The 17174-nt window shown below is 46.9% G+C and overlaps 2 protein-coding genes across 3 annotated transcripts in view; both read right to left on the bottom strand.

The window, feature by feature from the left end:
- The window catches only part of mpped1 (metallophosphoesterase domain containing 1), a 49388-nt gene that overhangs the window by 17082 nt on the left and 15132 nt on the right, over nt 1-17174 (bottom strand). For both annotated transcript variants that reach the window (XR_005036128.1, XM_036944614.1), the window contains exon 4: nt 13816-14041. Coding sequence is in view for 1 of the 2 variants with exons in the window: in XM_036944614.1 (XP_036800509.1) it covers nt 13816-14041 (226 nt within the window). In the remaining variant the exon portion in view is untranslated. The remainder of the gene's footprint in view (nt 1-13815; nt 14042-17174) is intronic.
- Nucleotides 9951-17174, bottom strand: part of scube1 (signal peptide, CUB domain, EGF-like 1) — a 143765-nt gene continuing 136541 nt past the window's right edge. The window contains exon 25 of the transcript XR_005036127.1: nt 9951-9993. The gene's annotated coding sequence lies outside the window, so the exon portion shown is untranslated. The remainder of the gene's footprint in view (nt 9994-17174) is intronic.

Genomic DNA, 17174 nt, shown 5'->3' with positions numbered 1-17174 from the left:
CAACCCCGGACGATTACTCCTGGCTAGCGTTTCCACCCACTTAGCTTGAAGCTAGCCCGGCCAGCGCACCTGTGCTACCACCGTAGCATACTCCTGGGCTACAATACCCGGGCCCACGACCGGTCTATCGATGTCACCGCATGAATAAGGAATAAACAGACTCACCCCATCGCGACGTCCCCCAAAGGCTAACTCTCTAGCCCTCGCTATCTCCCTGCTTGCTAATTAGGCCTGCTAACTGCTAGCTTGTCCAGCTCCGGTCCGCTAACTGGTACCTTGTTTAGCCCGGGCCTACAAACTGTTAGCTTGTTAGCACAGGCCTGCTAACCGTCTGAATCGCCGCGTCCCAAACACTCACTGGATCCATATTTACTTTCTATCTCTTTTTGATTTTTAACTTGTTTATACCTTCCGGAAACCTGCCTCACCCAATGTGATACGGAATCGCTATTATTTTTAATTTTTTAGTACACACTCAAGAACCCCCAGAAGCTAACCAGCTAACTAGCTACAAGCTATTTAGTCATTGTTAGTTTTTTTAACCTGGATAACACTCGCCAGTCCAGCTTCCCTGCCCCATCCACCGCTGCCCCCTGGACACTGATCTCTTGGCTACATAGCTGATGCACGCTGGACTGTCCATTAATCACGGTACTCCATTCTGCTTGTTTGTTTTGTCTGTTGGCCCCGTTGCCTAGTCAACGCCATTTTACCTGCTGTTGTTGTGCTAGCTGATTAGCTGTTGTCTCACCTACTGTTTTAGCTAGCGTTCCCAACTCAACACCTGTGATTACTGTATGCCTCGCTGTATGTCTCTCTCAAGTGTCAATATGCCTTGTATACTGTTGTTCAGGTTAGTTATCATTGTTTTAGTTCACAATGGAGCCCCTAGTTCCACTCTTCATACCCCTGATAACTCCTTTGTCCCACCTCCCACACATGCGGTGACCTCACCCATTACAACCAGCATGTCCAGAGATACAACCTCTCTCATCATCACCCAGTGCCTGGGCTTACCTCCGCTGTACCCGCACCCCACCATACCCCTGTCTGCGCATTATGCCCTGAATATATTCTACCATGCCCAGAAACCTGCTCCTCTTATTCTCTGTCCCCAACGCTCTAGGCGACCAGTTTTGATAGCCTTTAGCCGCACTCTCATACTACTCCTTCTCTGTTCCGCGGGTGATGTGGAGGTAAACCCAGGCCCTGCATGTCCCCAGGCACCCTCATTTGTTGACTTCTGTGATCGAAAAAGCCTTGGTTTCATGCATGTCAACATCAGAAGCCTCCTCCCTAAGTTTGTTTTACTCACTGCTCTAGCACACTCTGCTAACCCTGATGTCCTTGCTGTGTCTGAATCCTGGCTCAGGAAGGCCACCAAAAATTCAGAGATTTCCATACCCAACTATAACATCTTCCGTCAAGATAGAACTGCCAAAGGGGGAGGAGTTGCAGTCTACTGCAGAGATAGCCTGCAAAGTAATGTCATACTTTCCAGGTCCATACCCAAACAGTTCGAACTACTAATTTTGAAAATTACTCTCTCCAGAAATAAGTCTCTCACTGTTGCCGCCTGCTACCGACCTCCCTCAGCTCCCAGCTGTGCCCTGGACACCATTTGTGAATTGATCGCCCCCCATCTAGCTTCAGAGTTTGTTCTGTTAGGTGACCTAAACTGGGATATGCTTAACACCCCGGCAGTCCTACAATCTAAGCTAGATGCCCTCAATCTCACACAAATCATCAAGGAACCCACCAGGTACAACCCTAACTCTGTAAACAAGGGCACCCTCATAGACGTCATCCTGACCAACTGGCCCTCCAAATACACCTCCGCTGTCTTCAACCAGGATCTCAGCGATCACTGCCTCATTGCCTGTATCCGCTACGGAGCCGCAGTCAAACGACCACCCCTCATCACTGTCAAACGCTCCCTAAAACACTTCTGTGAGCAGGCCTTTCTAATCAACCTGGCCCGGGTATCCTGGAAGGACATTGACCTCATCCCGTCAGTTGAGGATGCCTGGTCATTCTTTAAAAGTAACTTCCTCACCATTTTAGATAAGCATGCTCCGTTCAAAAAATGCAGAACTAAGAACAGATACAGCCCTTGGTTCACCCCAGACCTGACTGCCCTCGACCAGCACAAAAACATCCTGTGGCGGACTGCAATAGCTTCGAATAGTCCCCGTGATATGCAACTGTTCAGGGAAGTCCGGAACCAATACACGCAGTCAGTCAGGAAAGCTAAGGCCAGCTTCTTCAGGCAGAAGTTTGCATCCTGTAGCTCCAACTCCAAAAAGTTCTGGGACACTGTGAAGTCAATGGAGAACAAGAGCACCTCCTCCCAGCTGCCCACTGCACTGAGGCTAGGTAACACGGTCACCACCGATAAATCCATGATTATCGAAAAATCTGGTTTCCGAGCCGGTCACGGGTGCACCTCAGCCACACTCAAGGTACTAAACGATATCATAACCGCCATCGATAAAAGACAGTACTGTGCAGCCGTCTTCATCGACCTTGCCAAGGCTTTCGACTCTGTCAATCACCATATTCTTATCGGCAGACTCAGTAGCCTCGGTTTTTCGGATGACTGCCTTGCCTGGTTCACCAATTACTTTGCAGACAGAGTTCAGTGTGTCAAATCGGAGGGCATGCTGTCCGGTCCTCTGGCAGTCTCTATGGGGGTGCCACAGGGTTCAATTCTCGGGCCGACTCTTTTCTCTGTATACATCAATGATGTTGCTCTTGCTGCGGGCGATTCCCTGATCCACCTCTACGCAGACGACACCATTCTATATACTTTCGGCCCGTCATTGGACACTGTGCTATCTAACCTCCAAACAAGCTTCAATGCCATACAACACTCCTTCCGTGGCCTCCGACTGCTCTTAAACGCTAGTAAAACCAAATGCATGCTTTTCAACCGATCGCTGCCTGCACCCGCATGCCCGCCTAGCATCACCACCCTGGATGGTTCCGACCTAGAATATGTGGACATCTATAAGTACCTAGGTGTCTGGCTAGACTGCAAACTCTCCTTCCAGACTCATATCAAACATCTCCAATCGAAAATCAAATCAAGAGTCGGCTTTCTATTCCGCAACAAAGCCTCCTTCACTCACGCCGCCAAGCTTACCCTAGTAAAACTGACTATCCTACCGATCCTCGACTTCGGCGATGTCATCTACAAAATGGCTTCCAACACTCTACTCAGCAAACTGGATGCAGTCTATCACAGTGCCATCCGTTTTGTCACTAAAGCACCTTATACCACCCACCACTGCGACTTGTATGCTCTAGTCGGCTGGCCCCCGCTACATATTCGTCGCCAGACCCACTGGCTCCAGGTCATCTACAAGTCCATGCTAGGTAAAGCTCCGCCTTATCTCAGCTCACTGGTCACGATGGCAACACCCATCCGTAGCACGCGCTCCAGCAGGTGTATCTCACTGATCATCCCTAAAGCCAACACCTCATTTGGCCGCCTTTCGTTCCAGTACTCTGCTGCCTGTGACTGGAACGAATTGCAAAAATCGCTGAAGTTGGAGACTTTTATCTCCCTCACCAACTTCAAACATCAGCTATCTGAGCAGCTAACCGATCGCTGCAGCTGTACATAGTCTATTGGTAAATAGCCCACCCATTTTCACCTACCTCATCCCCATACTGTTTTTATTTATTTATTTTTCTGCTCTTTTGCACACCAATATCTCTACCTGTACATGACCATCTGATCATTTATCACTCCAGTGTTAATCTGCAAAATTGTAATTATTCGCCTACCTCATGCCTTTTGCACACATTGTATATAGACTCCCCCTTTGTTTTCTACTGTGTTATTGACTTGTTAATTGTTTACTCCATGTGTAACTCTGTGTTGTCTGCTCATACTGCTATGCTTTATCTTGGCCAGGTCGCAGTTGCAAATGAGAACTTGTTCTCAACTAGCCTACCTGGTTAAATAAAGGTGAAATAAATAAAAAAAATAAAAAAAATACGAGCCTTTGGTCATTAATATAGTCGAATCTGGAAACTATAATTTCGAAAACAAAACGTTTATTCTTTCAGTGAAATACGGAACTGTTTGGTATTTTATCTAACGGGTGGCATCCCTAAGTCTAAACATTCTTGTTACATTGCACAACCTTCAATGTTATGCCATAATTACATAAAATTCTTGCAAATTAGTTCGCAATGAGCCAGGCTGCCCAAACTGTGGCATATACCCTGACTCTGAGTGCAATGAACGCAAGAGAAATGACACAATTTCACCTGGTTAATATTGCCTGCTAACATGGATTTCTTTTAGCTAAATATGCAGGTTTAAAAATACATACTTCTGTGTATTGATTTTAAGAAAGGCATTGGTGCTTATGGTTAGGAACAGTCGTCCAACGATTGTGCTTTTTTCGCAAATGTGCTTTTGTTAAATCATCCCCCAGCATTGCATCGATTATATACAACGCAGGACACGCTAGATAAACTAGTAATATCATCAACCATGTGTAACTAGTGATTATGATTGATTGATTGTTTTTTATAAGATAAGTTTAATGCTAGCTAGGAACTTACCTTGGCTTCTACTGCATTCGCGTAACAGGCTCCTCGTGGAGTGCAATGAGAGGCAGGTGGTTATTGCGTTGGACTAGTTAACTGTAAGGTTGCAAGATTGGATCCCCCGAGCCGACAAGGTGAAAATCTGTCGTTCTGCCCCTGAACAAGGCAGTTAACCCACCGTTCCTAGGTCGTCATTGAAAATAAGAATGTGTTCTTAACTGACTTAATATGTTCTTAAACTAGTAAAATTAAGGTATACATTTTTTTTTTAATAATAATATTTTTTTTTAAATCTGCAAAATCAGCGCCCAAAAATAACGATTTCCGATTCTTATGAAAACTTGAAATCGGCCCTAATTAATCGGCCATTCCGATTAATCAATCGACCTCTACAATAGACTACTCACAAGGTTTCAATATTAAGACACGTAGTCACACTATGACACGCCTGTCATGGATCCCTATGAAATGCACTGTCAGGAATAGATACTGTGCATGGTCATGACATGCTCTGTGAGTTTCTCCAGATTCTGTAGCCAACTACCCCGAACAAAGAACCCCCTTCCTCGCTCCCCTTCCTCTCCTCCCCCTATTCCTGGCTGGGTAGTGCAAGGTACTGAGAGATGACAAATCTGCTGGGTCATGACAGACGACTTCATGTCCAGCGATAATGAACTCCCGTCGGACGCTGCTCTCACAGGATGCTCAGAGACACGTTGCACTAACGTTGCCACTAGGGTGGGGGGGATTTCATGTGGACATCCACATGCCGCCACCTATGTCTTCTCGCAAAGTGGATACACTTGAAAGAATGTGTGAAAGAGAGAAAGGAAGGAGAGAATGAGAGAAGAAGAGAAACATGGGAAAAAAAGAGACTGACAGACAAACAGACAGAGAGGAAGATTGGCAGACAAAGAAAGACTAAGAGGATGAGGAAGTGAGTCTCTCTGTGGATGTACATGTTCAATGTGTGTGTTCGTCAGCAGCGTGTGTGTGTGGAGAAGTAGGGGTGTAGGCAGCGCCTGCTTCCAACATCCTGTAAGCCTCCCTTGTTGCAGCAGGTGGAGGAAAGCTGCAGCAGCCCAGTATGTGTGTGTGTGTGTGTGTGTGTGTGATGAGAGCAGGTGGGTGAGAACTGTGTCATATGGAGGTGCCTGGAGCGGCACTGGAGAGAGGGGTCCAAACTCTGCAGGCATCGGGGGGGAGGGGACAGAGGAGGACAGAGGAGGGCCAAGAAAGAAAGAGGGGGGAGGGGACAGTGAGAGGAACGGAATACACCCAAATATGCCAGCAAGGTTCCCCTTAAAAATGTGTCTGTGCGATGACCCACCTAATGCTTAAAGTAGTGATGTTGTATCATGCCAGCGCTCATGATGTTAAAGCCATGAGTTGACCTACCATTTGGATAACACTGATCTGAACTTCCCCCTCCACTTTGACGCAAGCTGCAAATTGAGTAGAATATCTGACATCTCTAGCCTCTTATACCTGACACTAGCCCTCCTACACGTTCTCCTGTGTCCATACCTGCCCATACGCCCATCATCCACGGTCTAGTCTGACTCCACTCAAAATACCTCTATAGAGTGCCACAGGCAGACAACAGGTATTTGCCGTATTTTGATTCCCATGGTTGAGCTAGACTGCTGCCTACCTGCCTGCTTGTCTCATTTCCACAGTTCCCTAATAACAACCGTGGCACTAGTCGCTAACCCTGTTAGCGTAGAACATAATGCATTCCCATTTAAATAGCATTTAGAAGCGCTAGGGAGGCACATTTGTCCCTTCCTGTTCTAAATAATGACCAATTACCATGGAGGAAGAGGTGGCTTCACAGGGGAGGAGTGACAGTCGAGATGACAGTGGGGAAGACAGGGAAGAGTGGAGAGATGGGGGAGGGGCTTTCCTTTTTAATTGGTGGCAGATCTCAATGTGACGTGTATCTTTTTCTTCTTCTTATGATTCTGCAGAGGGGGGGGGGGGGGGGTGAAATAAGGAGGAAGTGGGGAGAAGAGGTAGGGAGAGAGGGGGAGAGAAAAAGCGGGATGAGGCAAAAAGTGAGGGGAGGAGGGAAAGAGCGAGAGAGAAAGAGGGCGAGAGAAAGAGAGAGGGACTAGCATGTGTCTAAGCTGTGTTTGTCTTGGAGGGATAATGTGCGTTAGCTACATCCACTACAGTCTAATTCTGTCCAGAAAAGCTGTTGGACTTCTCCCCCCCCCCCCCCCCCCCCCCCCCCCCCCCCTTCAGAGTGATAGTTGCCTTGGCAACCGTGGCAAATCTTCCCTTTGTCAAACAGATGTCCCATTTAGTTGGAAATTAGAATGTGTAAAAACCCACGAGACACAAATTATTTCAAAGTTCTCCGGTGGACAGAGGGAGGGAGAAGAACAGGAAAGAAAGGAAAAGAAAAAGGAGGGCCTTCTACTGTTGCTCCCTCCCTCCCATCCACCAGTCTCCTGTGCATAGGGAAACACACTGATTCGCCAAAGATAGAGGTTGATGGGATGGTAAGGGTGGGGTGAAAATATGGCAGGCGGGGGGGAAGAGTGACCCCTGTTCTGAACCAGTGCTGGGCATCATGGCAGCACGCGTTCCAGCACACCAGAAGGGTCTGATATAGAGGACAGAGACACCCTAAGGGGGAAGAAATCACCCCACACACACAAACACTCACAGCATCATACAACCCCACATGACTTTTTGGACAAGTATTCCTGGTCCTCTAGACTGGTTCTGACTATGTGGTCTAATTGTGGTCAACAAGGACACTGACCAGTGACTGCTCACTGCCTGACCCGAACTGAGACCGCAAGGGAGAAACTATACGCTGAGAACAACACTATATCTGTGTGTGTGTGAGCAAGAAACAGAGAGAAAAGGGAGAACATATGGATAGAATCACTTTAATTCAGAATTAATATGAAGCCCACATGCCTTGGAGAGGGGAATCAAGGAGAATGGCCTACACCACCACACACACACACACACACACACACACACACACACACACACACACACACACACACACACACACACACACACACACACACACACACACACACACACACACACACACACAAAGTATTTCCTCTTGAGGCCATTTAACAGGTAATTTAAAGAGAAATCCCTACAGGGAAACGACACACTAAACGTCTTCTCCTCCTCGTTCATCCTCTCTCTCCCTCCCTTCATAACACCTCACCATAACAGAGTGTTTACTCACCTGCAGGTACAGAGACTGACAGCACTTAGAGAAAGAGAACGAGAATGGAGGAAAGAGATTAAAGAACAAAGAGAATCTACGAAGGAGGGAAAGTGACAAGTGTTGAAGTAGGCCGTTATCTCTCCCTTTTCCCCTCCAAACCGAAAGTGGCCGTTTATTACTACTCAGTGTTCATCACAGGGTACCTCACTGTCCCACTTGGGGAATACACCTCAACCACTGGAAACAGGCGATGTGGACGAACAAGAGAGAAAGAAGAAAAGAGGAGGGAGAGAGAAGGAGGGGTAGAGCACAGGGCTGCAGGGGTTTTGGGACAGTCTCTGAGCACATCAGAATTTAATTTAGCAAGGACCCTGGTGAGCAGCCCTACAAAAGCAACACCCACGACGAGACACTACTGTAGCTAGCTAGCGCACACATGGAAGGACGATCTCTCCCTCTCTATAATATTCTGTAAGAGATGTTCAGCAGTAACAGCAAGAACTCTTAGACAAACTCCAAAGAGGTCAAATGACCTTCATCATTTCTACATCATTAGAGTCATTATATAAAACCCCTGGAGTATTCTGTCCCTCTCTCCCTCTGCCACTCTCCACCCATCCTCTCAGTCTACATCAAAACACCTGTTAATTAAAAACACAGAGAAAGAGGAGAGATCTCTCCTTCTTTCCATCCCCCCTTCATCAGAGAAGTTTTCAAAACAGGGGGAGCAGGTATTCTGTCCCTCACCATGAATCAAAGAGAGGAGAGGGGGAGGAAGAGGGGGAGGAAGAGGAGAAGACTCTCTTCATCTCTTTAGTTTTTCTGATGAGCTTTCTTAATTGGGCCACTATAGAAAGAAGTGAAATCCTAAATAATTAAAAAATCTAATTAAGGAGTCTTTTGCATCTCCGTGCTTAATTATTCCGTGCGGAGAGCAGTGGGGAGCGATACATTTCTCCCTTTTTCATTTAAAAAAAAGTATCCTCATCCCACCACTCCCCCATCAATAAACAGCTCCTGATTTCGCTCCTCTGTCCTCCCCCTCTCTCTCTCCCGCCGCTCTTCAGATGTGTGTGTGTCTCTGTGTGTGTGGTGTGTGCCGTCCTTAGAGACTGTCATTATGAACACTTAGAGAGAGTTAACCCATTAGTTCATTCCACAGAGAGGGCCGCTATAAGGCCTCTGTTACTCTCTCCATCCCCCTCTTCTCCATCTCTCCCCCTTTCTCGCGCTCCTTTCTCCATTCCTGCCTCTCAATCTCTACATCTCTCTTTCTTTACCCCATTCTCTTACCTTCTTTCTACACCCTCTCCCTTTTACCTCTCTCTGCTATTCCTATCACCCTACTATCTCTCTCTCTCTCAGGAGAAAACCAGTGAAGAGAGAGTGAAATACTGTGAGGATCTATGTGGAACTAAAGCTGTAGAAAGAACATGTTTAAAAGGACATGTTTAACTACAAGGTGATCATTCATTGTTCCGTCCATGAGCAAGGTGAGGACGACACAGTTGTGTTGATGATAACTGAATCACAATTCAATTCATTGTTTAAGGGATTGGTTTACGATGAATTGAATCAGGCCCACACAGTCTCTGCTAATCATTTAAATAGGCGACATCATTTATAGTTCACTTCTTGGCTATACCAGTAGGGCGCACACGCACACACACACGCACACGCACACACACACCACAGTGTTGTGATCTCCTTAATTAGCCATGTGATTAGCTACATTGGAAGTCTGCAGTGAAGCGAGGAGCTCTCTCCCCTGTGTAAAACAAAACATGTTCCGAGACCTCGGATACACTCTGACACACACAGCTGTAGACTACACTAATGCTGCCACCTCTGCCCTCTCTTTGACACACTCAAAATAGAAGGCCTAAAATTCCAAACACAGTTGAGCAGGTCTACATTTTAAAAAAAACTTGCTCGTTCCACTTTGTCCTCCTTCTCCCCTTTTCCCTCGTTCCGCTGTGTTTCTGTGCTTGTGCGTTGTGTAGTGGATTCTCTGCCTCGTTTGGGCTTTGAAAAGACGACTACTGTGGCTAATTCCCATGCCTCCCACGCTACTGTTAGACTATGGTTTGGGGCTCTACTGTTCAGCCTCCATCACACACACACACACACACACACACACACACACACACACACACACACACACACACACACACACACACACACACACACACACACACACACACACACACACACACACACACCTTCCATTCTGTCTCCCCATCCCTTTAGCTCCGAGACGCGGGGTGGCTTTGCGATACGCCCATGACAAATGACTTGTAAACTTGCATTACTGTCAGAACAGGAACAGAGGCACACACACACACACACACACACACACACACACACACACACACACACACACACACACACACACACAAACACACACACACACACACACACACACACACACACACAACTGCTCCCCCATGCTGTCCTTTTGATTCCACATTTCAGAGAATGACAAATTGTTAGGATTCGGGTAGGATGCAGCATGCTATGTTCGGATCTAATTTTGTCTGGAGACTGGGGGGTAGGGATAGGGATGGTGGAGCTGTGAGTGTCTGTGTGTGTGTGTGTGTGTGTGTCTGTGACGGAGACAAGGGACGGACAAGGAAGCACCGTGCTGCGAGCAACCTGCCATCAGACCCCCACGAGGAGAGAGGGACGGATGAAGGGATAGAAAAGAGAACGAGTGATTGAAGGATGACAGAACATAAGTAAAGACGGATGGAGGGATGGGGAGAAGGAGAGATATGGGTTTGGAACAGGGCTTTGTGGAATAGTGATGGCTGAGGGGGTTGAGGGAAAAGAATGGAGGAAATGAGACAGGGAGAATTAAGGGGAAGAAGGGAGATGGAGGGAGGGTGAGAGCAGAGCAGAGGGGAGAGTGACTGGAGCAGAGGGGAGAGTGACTGGAGCAGAGGGGAGAGTGACTGTGCTGTTACAGTTCATTCAGGCCAGACAACTTGTCAGGGCAGGAGACACAGGCAGACAGACAGGCGTCTCTCCTCCCACCACCCCGAGGCTACAGTACAGGTTGGCCACGGGCCATAAAGCAGTGCCAGCCTGGCATCGCCATGGAGACGGGACTGGAGAGGGTAAAGCAGGCGCTGTCCCACTGCTCCTGACAGAGATTAGAGATAGAAAGAGACATCCTCGTTCCCCCGCGTTCCCCTGTGCTCCCCATTGCCGAGCCAGCGACATGTGGAGCGCACAGACAGACAGGTGGATTGAGGGAGAGAGAGAGGGATGAGGAGAGGTAGAGAGATAGAGGAGCAGACAGGTGGATTGAGGGAGAGAGAGGGATGAGGAGAGGTAGAGAGATAGAGGAGCAGACAGGTGGATTGAGGGAGAGAGAGGGATGAGGAGAGGTAGAGAGATAGAGGAGCAGACAGGTGGATTGAGGGAGAAGGAGGGATGAGGAGAGGTAGAAAGATAGAGGAGCAGACAGGTGGATTGAGGGAGAGAGGGATGAGGAGAGGTAGAGAGATAGAGGAACAGACAGGTGGATTGAGGGAAAGAGAGGGATGAGGAGAGGTAGAGAGATAGAGGAACAGACAGGTGGATTGAGGGAGGGATGAAGACAGATAGAGAGATAGAGGAACAGACAGGTGGATTGAGGGAGAGGGAGGGATGAGGAGAGGTAGAGAGATAGAGGAGCAGACAGGTGGATTGAGGGAGAGGGGGAGGGATGAGGAGAGGTAGAGAGATAGAGGAGCAGACAGGTGGATTGAGGGAGAGGGGGAGGGATGAGGAGAGGTAGAGAGATAGAGGAGCAGACAGGTGGATTGAGGGAGAGGGAGGGATGAGGAGAGGTAGAGAGATAGAGGTAGAGACAGGTGGATTGAGGGAGGGATGAGGAGAGGTAGAGAGATATAGGAGCAGACAGGTGGATTGAGGGAGAGAGAGAGGGATGAGGAGAGGTAGACAGATAGAGGAAGACAGATGGATTGAGGGAGAGAGAGGGATGAGGAGAGGTAGAGAGATAGAGGAACAGACAGGTTGATGGAGGGAGAGAGAGAGGGATGAGGAGAGGTAGAGAGATAGAGGAGCAGACAGGTGGATTGAGGGAGAGAGAGAGATAGAGGAACAAACAAGTGGATTGAGGGAGGGAAGAGGACAGGTAGAGAGATAGAGGGGCAGACAGGTGGATTGAGGGGGAGGGAGGGATGAGGAGAGGTAGAGAGCTAGAGGTACAGACAGGTGGTTGAGGGAGAGGGGCAGGGATGAGGAGAGGTAGAGAGATAGAGGAACAGACAGGTGGATTGAGGGAGAGGGAGGGATGAGGAGAGGTAGAGCGATAGAGAGATAGAGGTACAGACAGGTGGATTGAGGGAGGGAAGAGGGAAGGTAGAGAGATAGAGGAACAGACAAGTGGATTGAGGGAGAGGGGGGGATGAGGAGAGGTAGAGAGATAGAGGAACAGACAGGTGGTTTGAGGGAGAGGGAGGGATGAGGAGAGGTAGAAAGATAGAGGAACAGACAGGTGGTTTGAGGGAGAGGGAGGGATGAGGAGAGGTAGAGAGATAGAGGAGCAGACAGGTGGATTGAGGGAGGGATGAGGAGAGGTAGAGATAGAGAAGCAGACAGGTGGATTGAGGGTGGGATGAGGAGAGGTAGAGAGATAGAGGAGCAGACAGGTGGATTGAGGGAGAGGGAGGGATGAGGAGAGGTAGATAGATAGAGGTACAGACAGGTGGATTGAGGGAGGGATGAGGAGAGGTAGAGAGATAGAGGAGCAGACAGGTGGATTGAGGGAGAGAGAGGGATGAGGAGAGGTAGAGAGATAGAGGAACAGACAGGTGGATTGAAGGAGAGGGAGGGATGAGGAGAGGTAGAGAGATAGAGGAGCAGACAGGTGGATTGAGGGAGGGATGAGGAGAGGTAGAGAGATAGAGGAGCAGACAGGTGGTTTGAGGGAGAGGGAGGGATGAGGAGAGGTAGAGAGATAGAGGAGCAGACAGGTGGATTGAGGGAGGGATGAGGAGAGGTAGAGAGATAGAGGAGCAGACAGGTGGATTGAGGGAGGGATGAGGAGAGGTAGAGAGATAGAGGAGCAGACAGTGTGGAGAGGGGAACACATGGAGCCTCCAGCTGGAGTCCCCCTGTACTGGAGGAACAGAGCCTTGGGCTGCTGCAACACACACACACACACACACACACACGCACGCGCACACACACAAAGGCACACTAACACACACACACCATTTCATCTGCCTTCTGTGGTAAGCCTACTGCACAAGCCAAACCCAGCCGGTGTTACTGAATTGAAGCTGTGTACACCATTCTTCCTCTCACACCCTCAGTCTTCAGTTCTCTCCTGCTTAATTTCTCATTCACTCTCTCTCTCTTTCCCTCCTTCTTCCTCTCTCTCTGTCCCTCCCTCCCTCCCTCTCCCCATCTCTCTTTATTCATCTCTCCCTTTCCCTCTCCATTCTCTCTCTCTCTCTCACCCCTTCTCACTATCTCAACACACCTCAGGCATCTCTCTATAGCGACTATTCCTCTAACTCAAGGGACCCCACTATCTCAAACCAATTACCTAACACTGGGGGCCCCACACGCACATCCCTCCCAAAAACACACTACCTCTGGGGCCCCTCACCAAAAACACATGGACACACCAAAAACACAATAACACTGCATCATGGAGCATTGGTCACACACACACACACACACACACACACACACACACACACACACACACACACACACACACACACACACACACACACACACACACACACACACACACAGCCTGGCGCTGACCAGGGAGAGAAAACAGGAGAGGAGAGGAGAGAGGGAGGGTGAAAAAGAAGAAGGAACCATAGCTAGAGAGGTAACCATGAAAAAAAAGAGCATGGGAGGAAGTGTGTGGAGGGGAGGGTGAGTGAATGACTGACAGGAAAGTAAGTGGAGAGGAAGGACAAAGTGGTTGTGAGAGAAGATTGATAGATAGAAATAGATCAAGTAGTAAGAGTGTTGTCCACTATCAGGTATACTGCAGTTACAGAGTTACCCACCAGGGGGAGCCATAGATGCGGAAGCCGCGTACGGTGACCTCTGAGTCCTGCAGGTAGATACAGTTGGTGAGCAGGGACTGGACGTTCTCATAGTTCTCTGGTTTCAACTTGGAGGCTGATGGGAAGTAGTAGAAGTCCTGCTTGATCAGGTCAGCCATGAACTCCTGGTCAAAGGTCAACTCATGGTTCCCCGCAATCACTATCTTTATGTCGTAGGGCAAGGTGCCTGGGAGGGAGAGGAGAGAAAGGAGGAAAAGGACCATCAGTTCAAAAGTAGTCCATTCAACAAACTTCTACAGGTGCAACAGAGTACCAAAAATCCAATGGAAAAAGATCATTAATTGATACGGAATGTCTTTATTTTTGTCTCGTCTGTCATGGGTCATACTAGCTCCGATCCATCTTAGTTGCAATAGTGTCAACAATCATATTTGTTTTGTTCGTTCTCACAAAGACATTTCTTATCTGACAGTCACAGTTCCATTAATCACAGGTAACAAAGGAATAGGAAAGGAAATATTTCACGGAACCTTCAATACACTTATTTCATTATTTAGAATTTTAGGGATATAGTCATTTTTTATTTATTTTAGGAATATTATAAATAAAGGGATTTTAGAACTATAGTAAATATCAAACATATTCTATTAGAATAACCATTTTCTACATGAGCCATTGCTAGCATATGTTTATCATAGATGGGCCCTTCATCCAAACCCAGTCAATAATCGTGTACTGTAACTCTTCCTCCTCCTCCTCCTCTAATTGTCTATTCAGAGATGGGCACAGTGGGGACAGTCCATCGATCCGCGTTGCCTGTCCAACACTGTGGCAGGCCAACACACACACACATCTACATATCCCCTAATGTTTTCAAAGGGTTGATGAAAAAACCTTGTGAAAACCATGACAAATCTGGGGGTCTTCTTTGTCTACGAGACGTGAGACGCATCGGCGTTTGTCAGGTAGCACGGTTGATGGAGACTTCAATCGCTGTGCGTTTTTTGACAATTACTGCGAGAACGATGTGGCATGCTGTGTGTGTGTGTGTGTGTGTGTGTGTGTGTGTGCGTCGTGCTGCTGAAAAGGAGTAATTAAACTCAGCTTTAGGAGAGGCTGACAACTCAAGAGACGGCTCTGTCACAACAGCCAGTCAGAGAACAGTGACAGCATCCAGAGAGACAGAAGGTGGGGGGGGGAGAACTAGCTAGGCTGGATGTAACACATTTTGTTCTTGCATGTAAACTTTATTTATTGGGTTATTGTACAGATAGACATAATGGCAATAAACTGTATAGACCTTGATTTGAGTTTTTCTTACTCATAGAAACAACAAAATAACCTAAACCATAAGAATGAACTTACAACATGATTTTTGCACCTGAAAACAAAGGCAAGTTTACATACAGGCAAGATTTAACAGCAAACAGTACACATCACAAAGAAGGGTCACAACTCACTTGTAACAACCGTATAAATAGAATGATTATTTTTCTATGGTTCCAATGAATGGTCACAATGTGCAGCCAGAGAAATAGTAGAATGTGTACAGTACCATTCCAAGTGTTCCACTGTTCAGAGAAATAGTAGAATGTGTACAGTACCATTCCAAGTGTTCCACTGTTCAGAGAAATAGTAGAATGTGTACAGTACCATTCCAAGTGTTCCACTGTTCAGAGAAATAGTAGAATGTGTACAGTACCATTCCAAGTGTTCCACTGTTCAGAGAAATAGTAGAATGTGTACAGTACCATTCTAAGTGTTCCACTGTTCAGAGAAATAGTAGAATGTGTACAGTACCATTCCAAGTGTTCCACTGTTCAGAGAAATAGTAGAATGTGTACAGTACCATTCCAAGTGTTCCACTGTTCAGAGAAATAGTAGAATGTGTACAGTACCATTCCAAGTGTTCCACTGTTCAGAGAAATAGTAGAATGTGTACAGTACCATTCCAAGTGTTCCACTGTTCAGAGAAATAGTAGAATGTGTACAGTACCATTCCAAGTGTTCCACTGTTCAGAGAAATAGTAGAATGTGTACAGTACCATTCCAAGTGTTCCACTGTTCAGAGAAATAGTAGAATGTGTACAGTACCATTCCAAGTGTTCCACTGTTCAGAGAAATAGTAGAATGTGTACAGTACCATTCCAAGTGTTCCACTGTTCAGAGAAATAGTAGAATGTGTACAGTACCATTCCAAGTGTTCCACTGTTCAGAGAAATAGTAGAATGTGTACAGTACCATTCCAAGTGTTCCACTGTTCAGAGAAATAGTAGAATGTGTACAGTACCATTCCAAGTGTTCCACTGTTCAGAGAAATAGTAGAATGTGTACAGTACCATTCCAAGTGTTCCACTGTTCAGAGAAATAGTAGAATGTGTACAGTACCATTCCAAGTGTTCCACTGTTCAGAGAAATAGTAGAATGTGTACAGTACCATTCCAAGTGTTCCACTGTTCAGAGAAATAGTAGAATGTGTACAGTACCATTCCAAGTGTTCCACTGTTCAGAGAAATAGTAGAATGTGTACAGTACCATTCCAAGTGTTCCACTGTTCAGAGAAATAGTGGAATGTGTACAGTACCATTCCAAGTGTTCCACTGTTCAGAGAAATAGTAGAATGTGTACAGTACCATTCCAAGTGTTCCACTGTTCAGAGAAATAGTGGAATGTGTACAGTACCATTCCAAGTGTTCCACTGTTCAGAGAAATAGTAGAATGTGTACAGTACCATTCCAAGTGTTCCACTGTTCAGAGAAATAGTAGAATGTGTACAGTACCATTCCAAGTGTTCCACTGTTCAGAGAAATAGTGGAATGTGTACAGTACCATTCCAAGTGTTCCACTGTTCAGATAAATAGTGGAATGTGTACAGTACCATTCCAAGTGTTCCACTGTTCAGATAAATAGCACAATGCCTTAAGTATCTATCTTCATCCTTTACTGACAGACAACCCAAGTGCCTTTTCCAGCCAATAAAAAGTAAATCCTGAAAAAAGTTAACTCTTCATAACAGAGCCCCCCCACCAACATGGACTGGCCGGTATTCACACTTCTTTTTTTTCCTTTTACCCCCTTTTCTCCCCAAAGTCTTGTTCAGATTCCAACATGGTAGCTTGGCATGGAACGCCGGCTCAGTTTTGTAAAAGAAGTGAGAGAAGAGAAGGAAGTATACTCATGGACGTTGTTTTAAAGAAGAACTTGTGTCCAGACATCTTCCGGAGGCTTTGAGACGCCAAGACCTGCAGCCAGGAGGCTGTTAGGAGCTTCAGTTCATCTGATGACTTAAAGGGACATTTCATGTTCATCATCATCAGCACCACCCCAACATCAACATATGTGAAAATGGCACATTTCTA

This window comes from Oncorhynchus mykiss, chromosome 15 (assembly GCF_013265735.2).
Source record: "Oncorhynchus mykiss isolate Arlee chromosome 15, USDA_OmykA_1.1, whole genome shotgun sequence".
In the NCBI taxonomy this organism is placed as follows: Eukaryota; Metazoa; Chordata; class Actinopteri; order Salmoniformes; family Salmonidae; genus Oncorhynchus; species Oncorhynchus mykiss.
The sequence above is the reverse complement of the archived record's forward strand: the minus strand, read 5'-3'. Positions and strand labels throughout refer to the sequence as shown.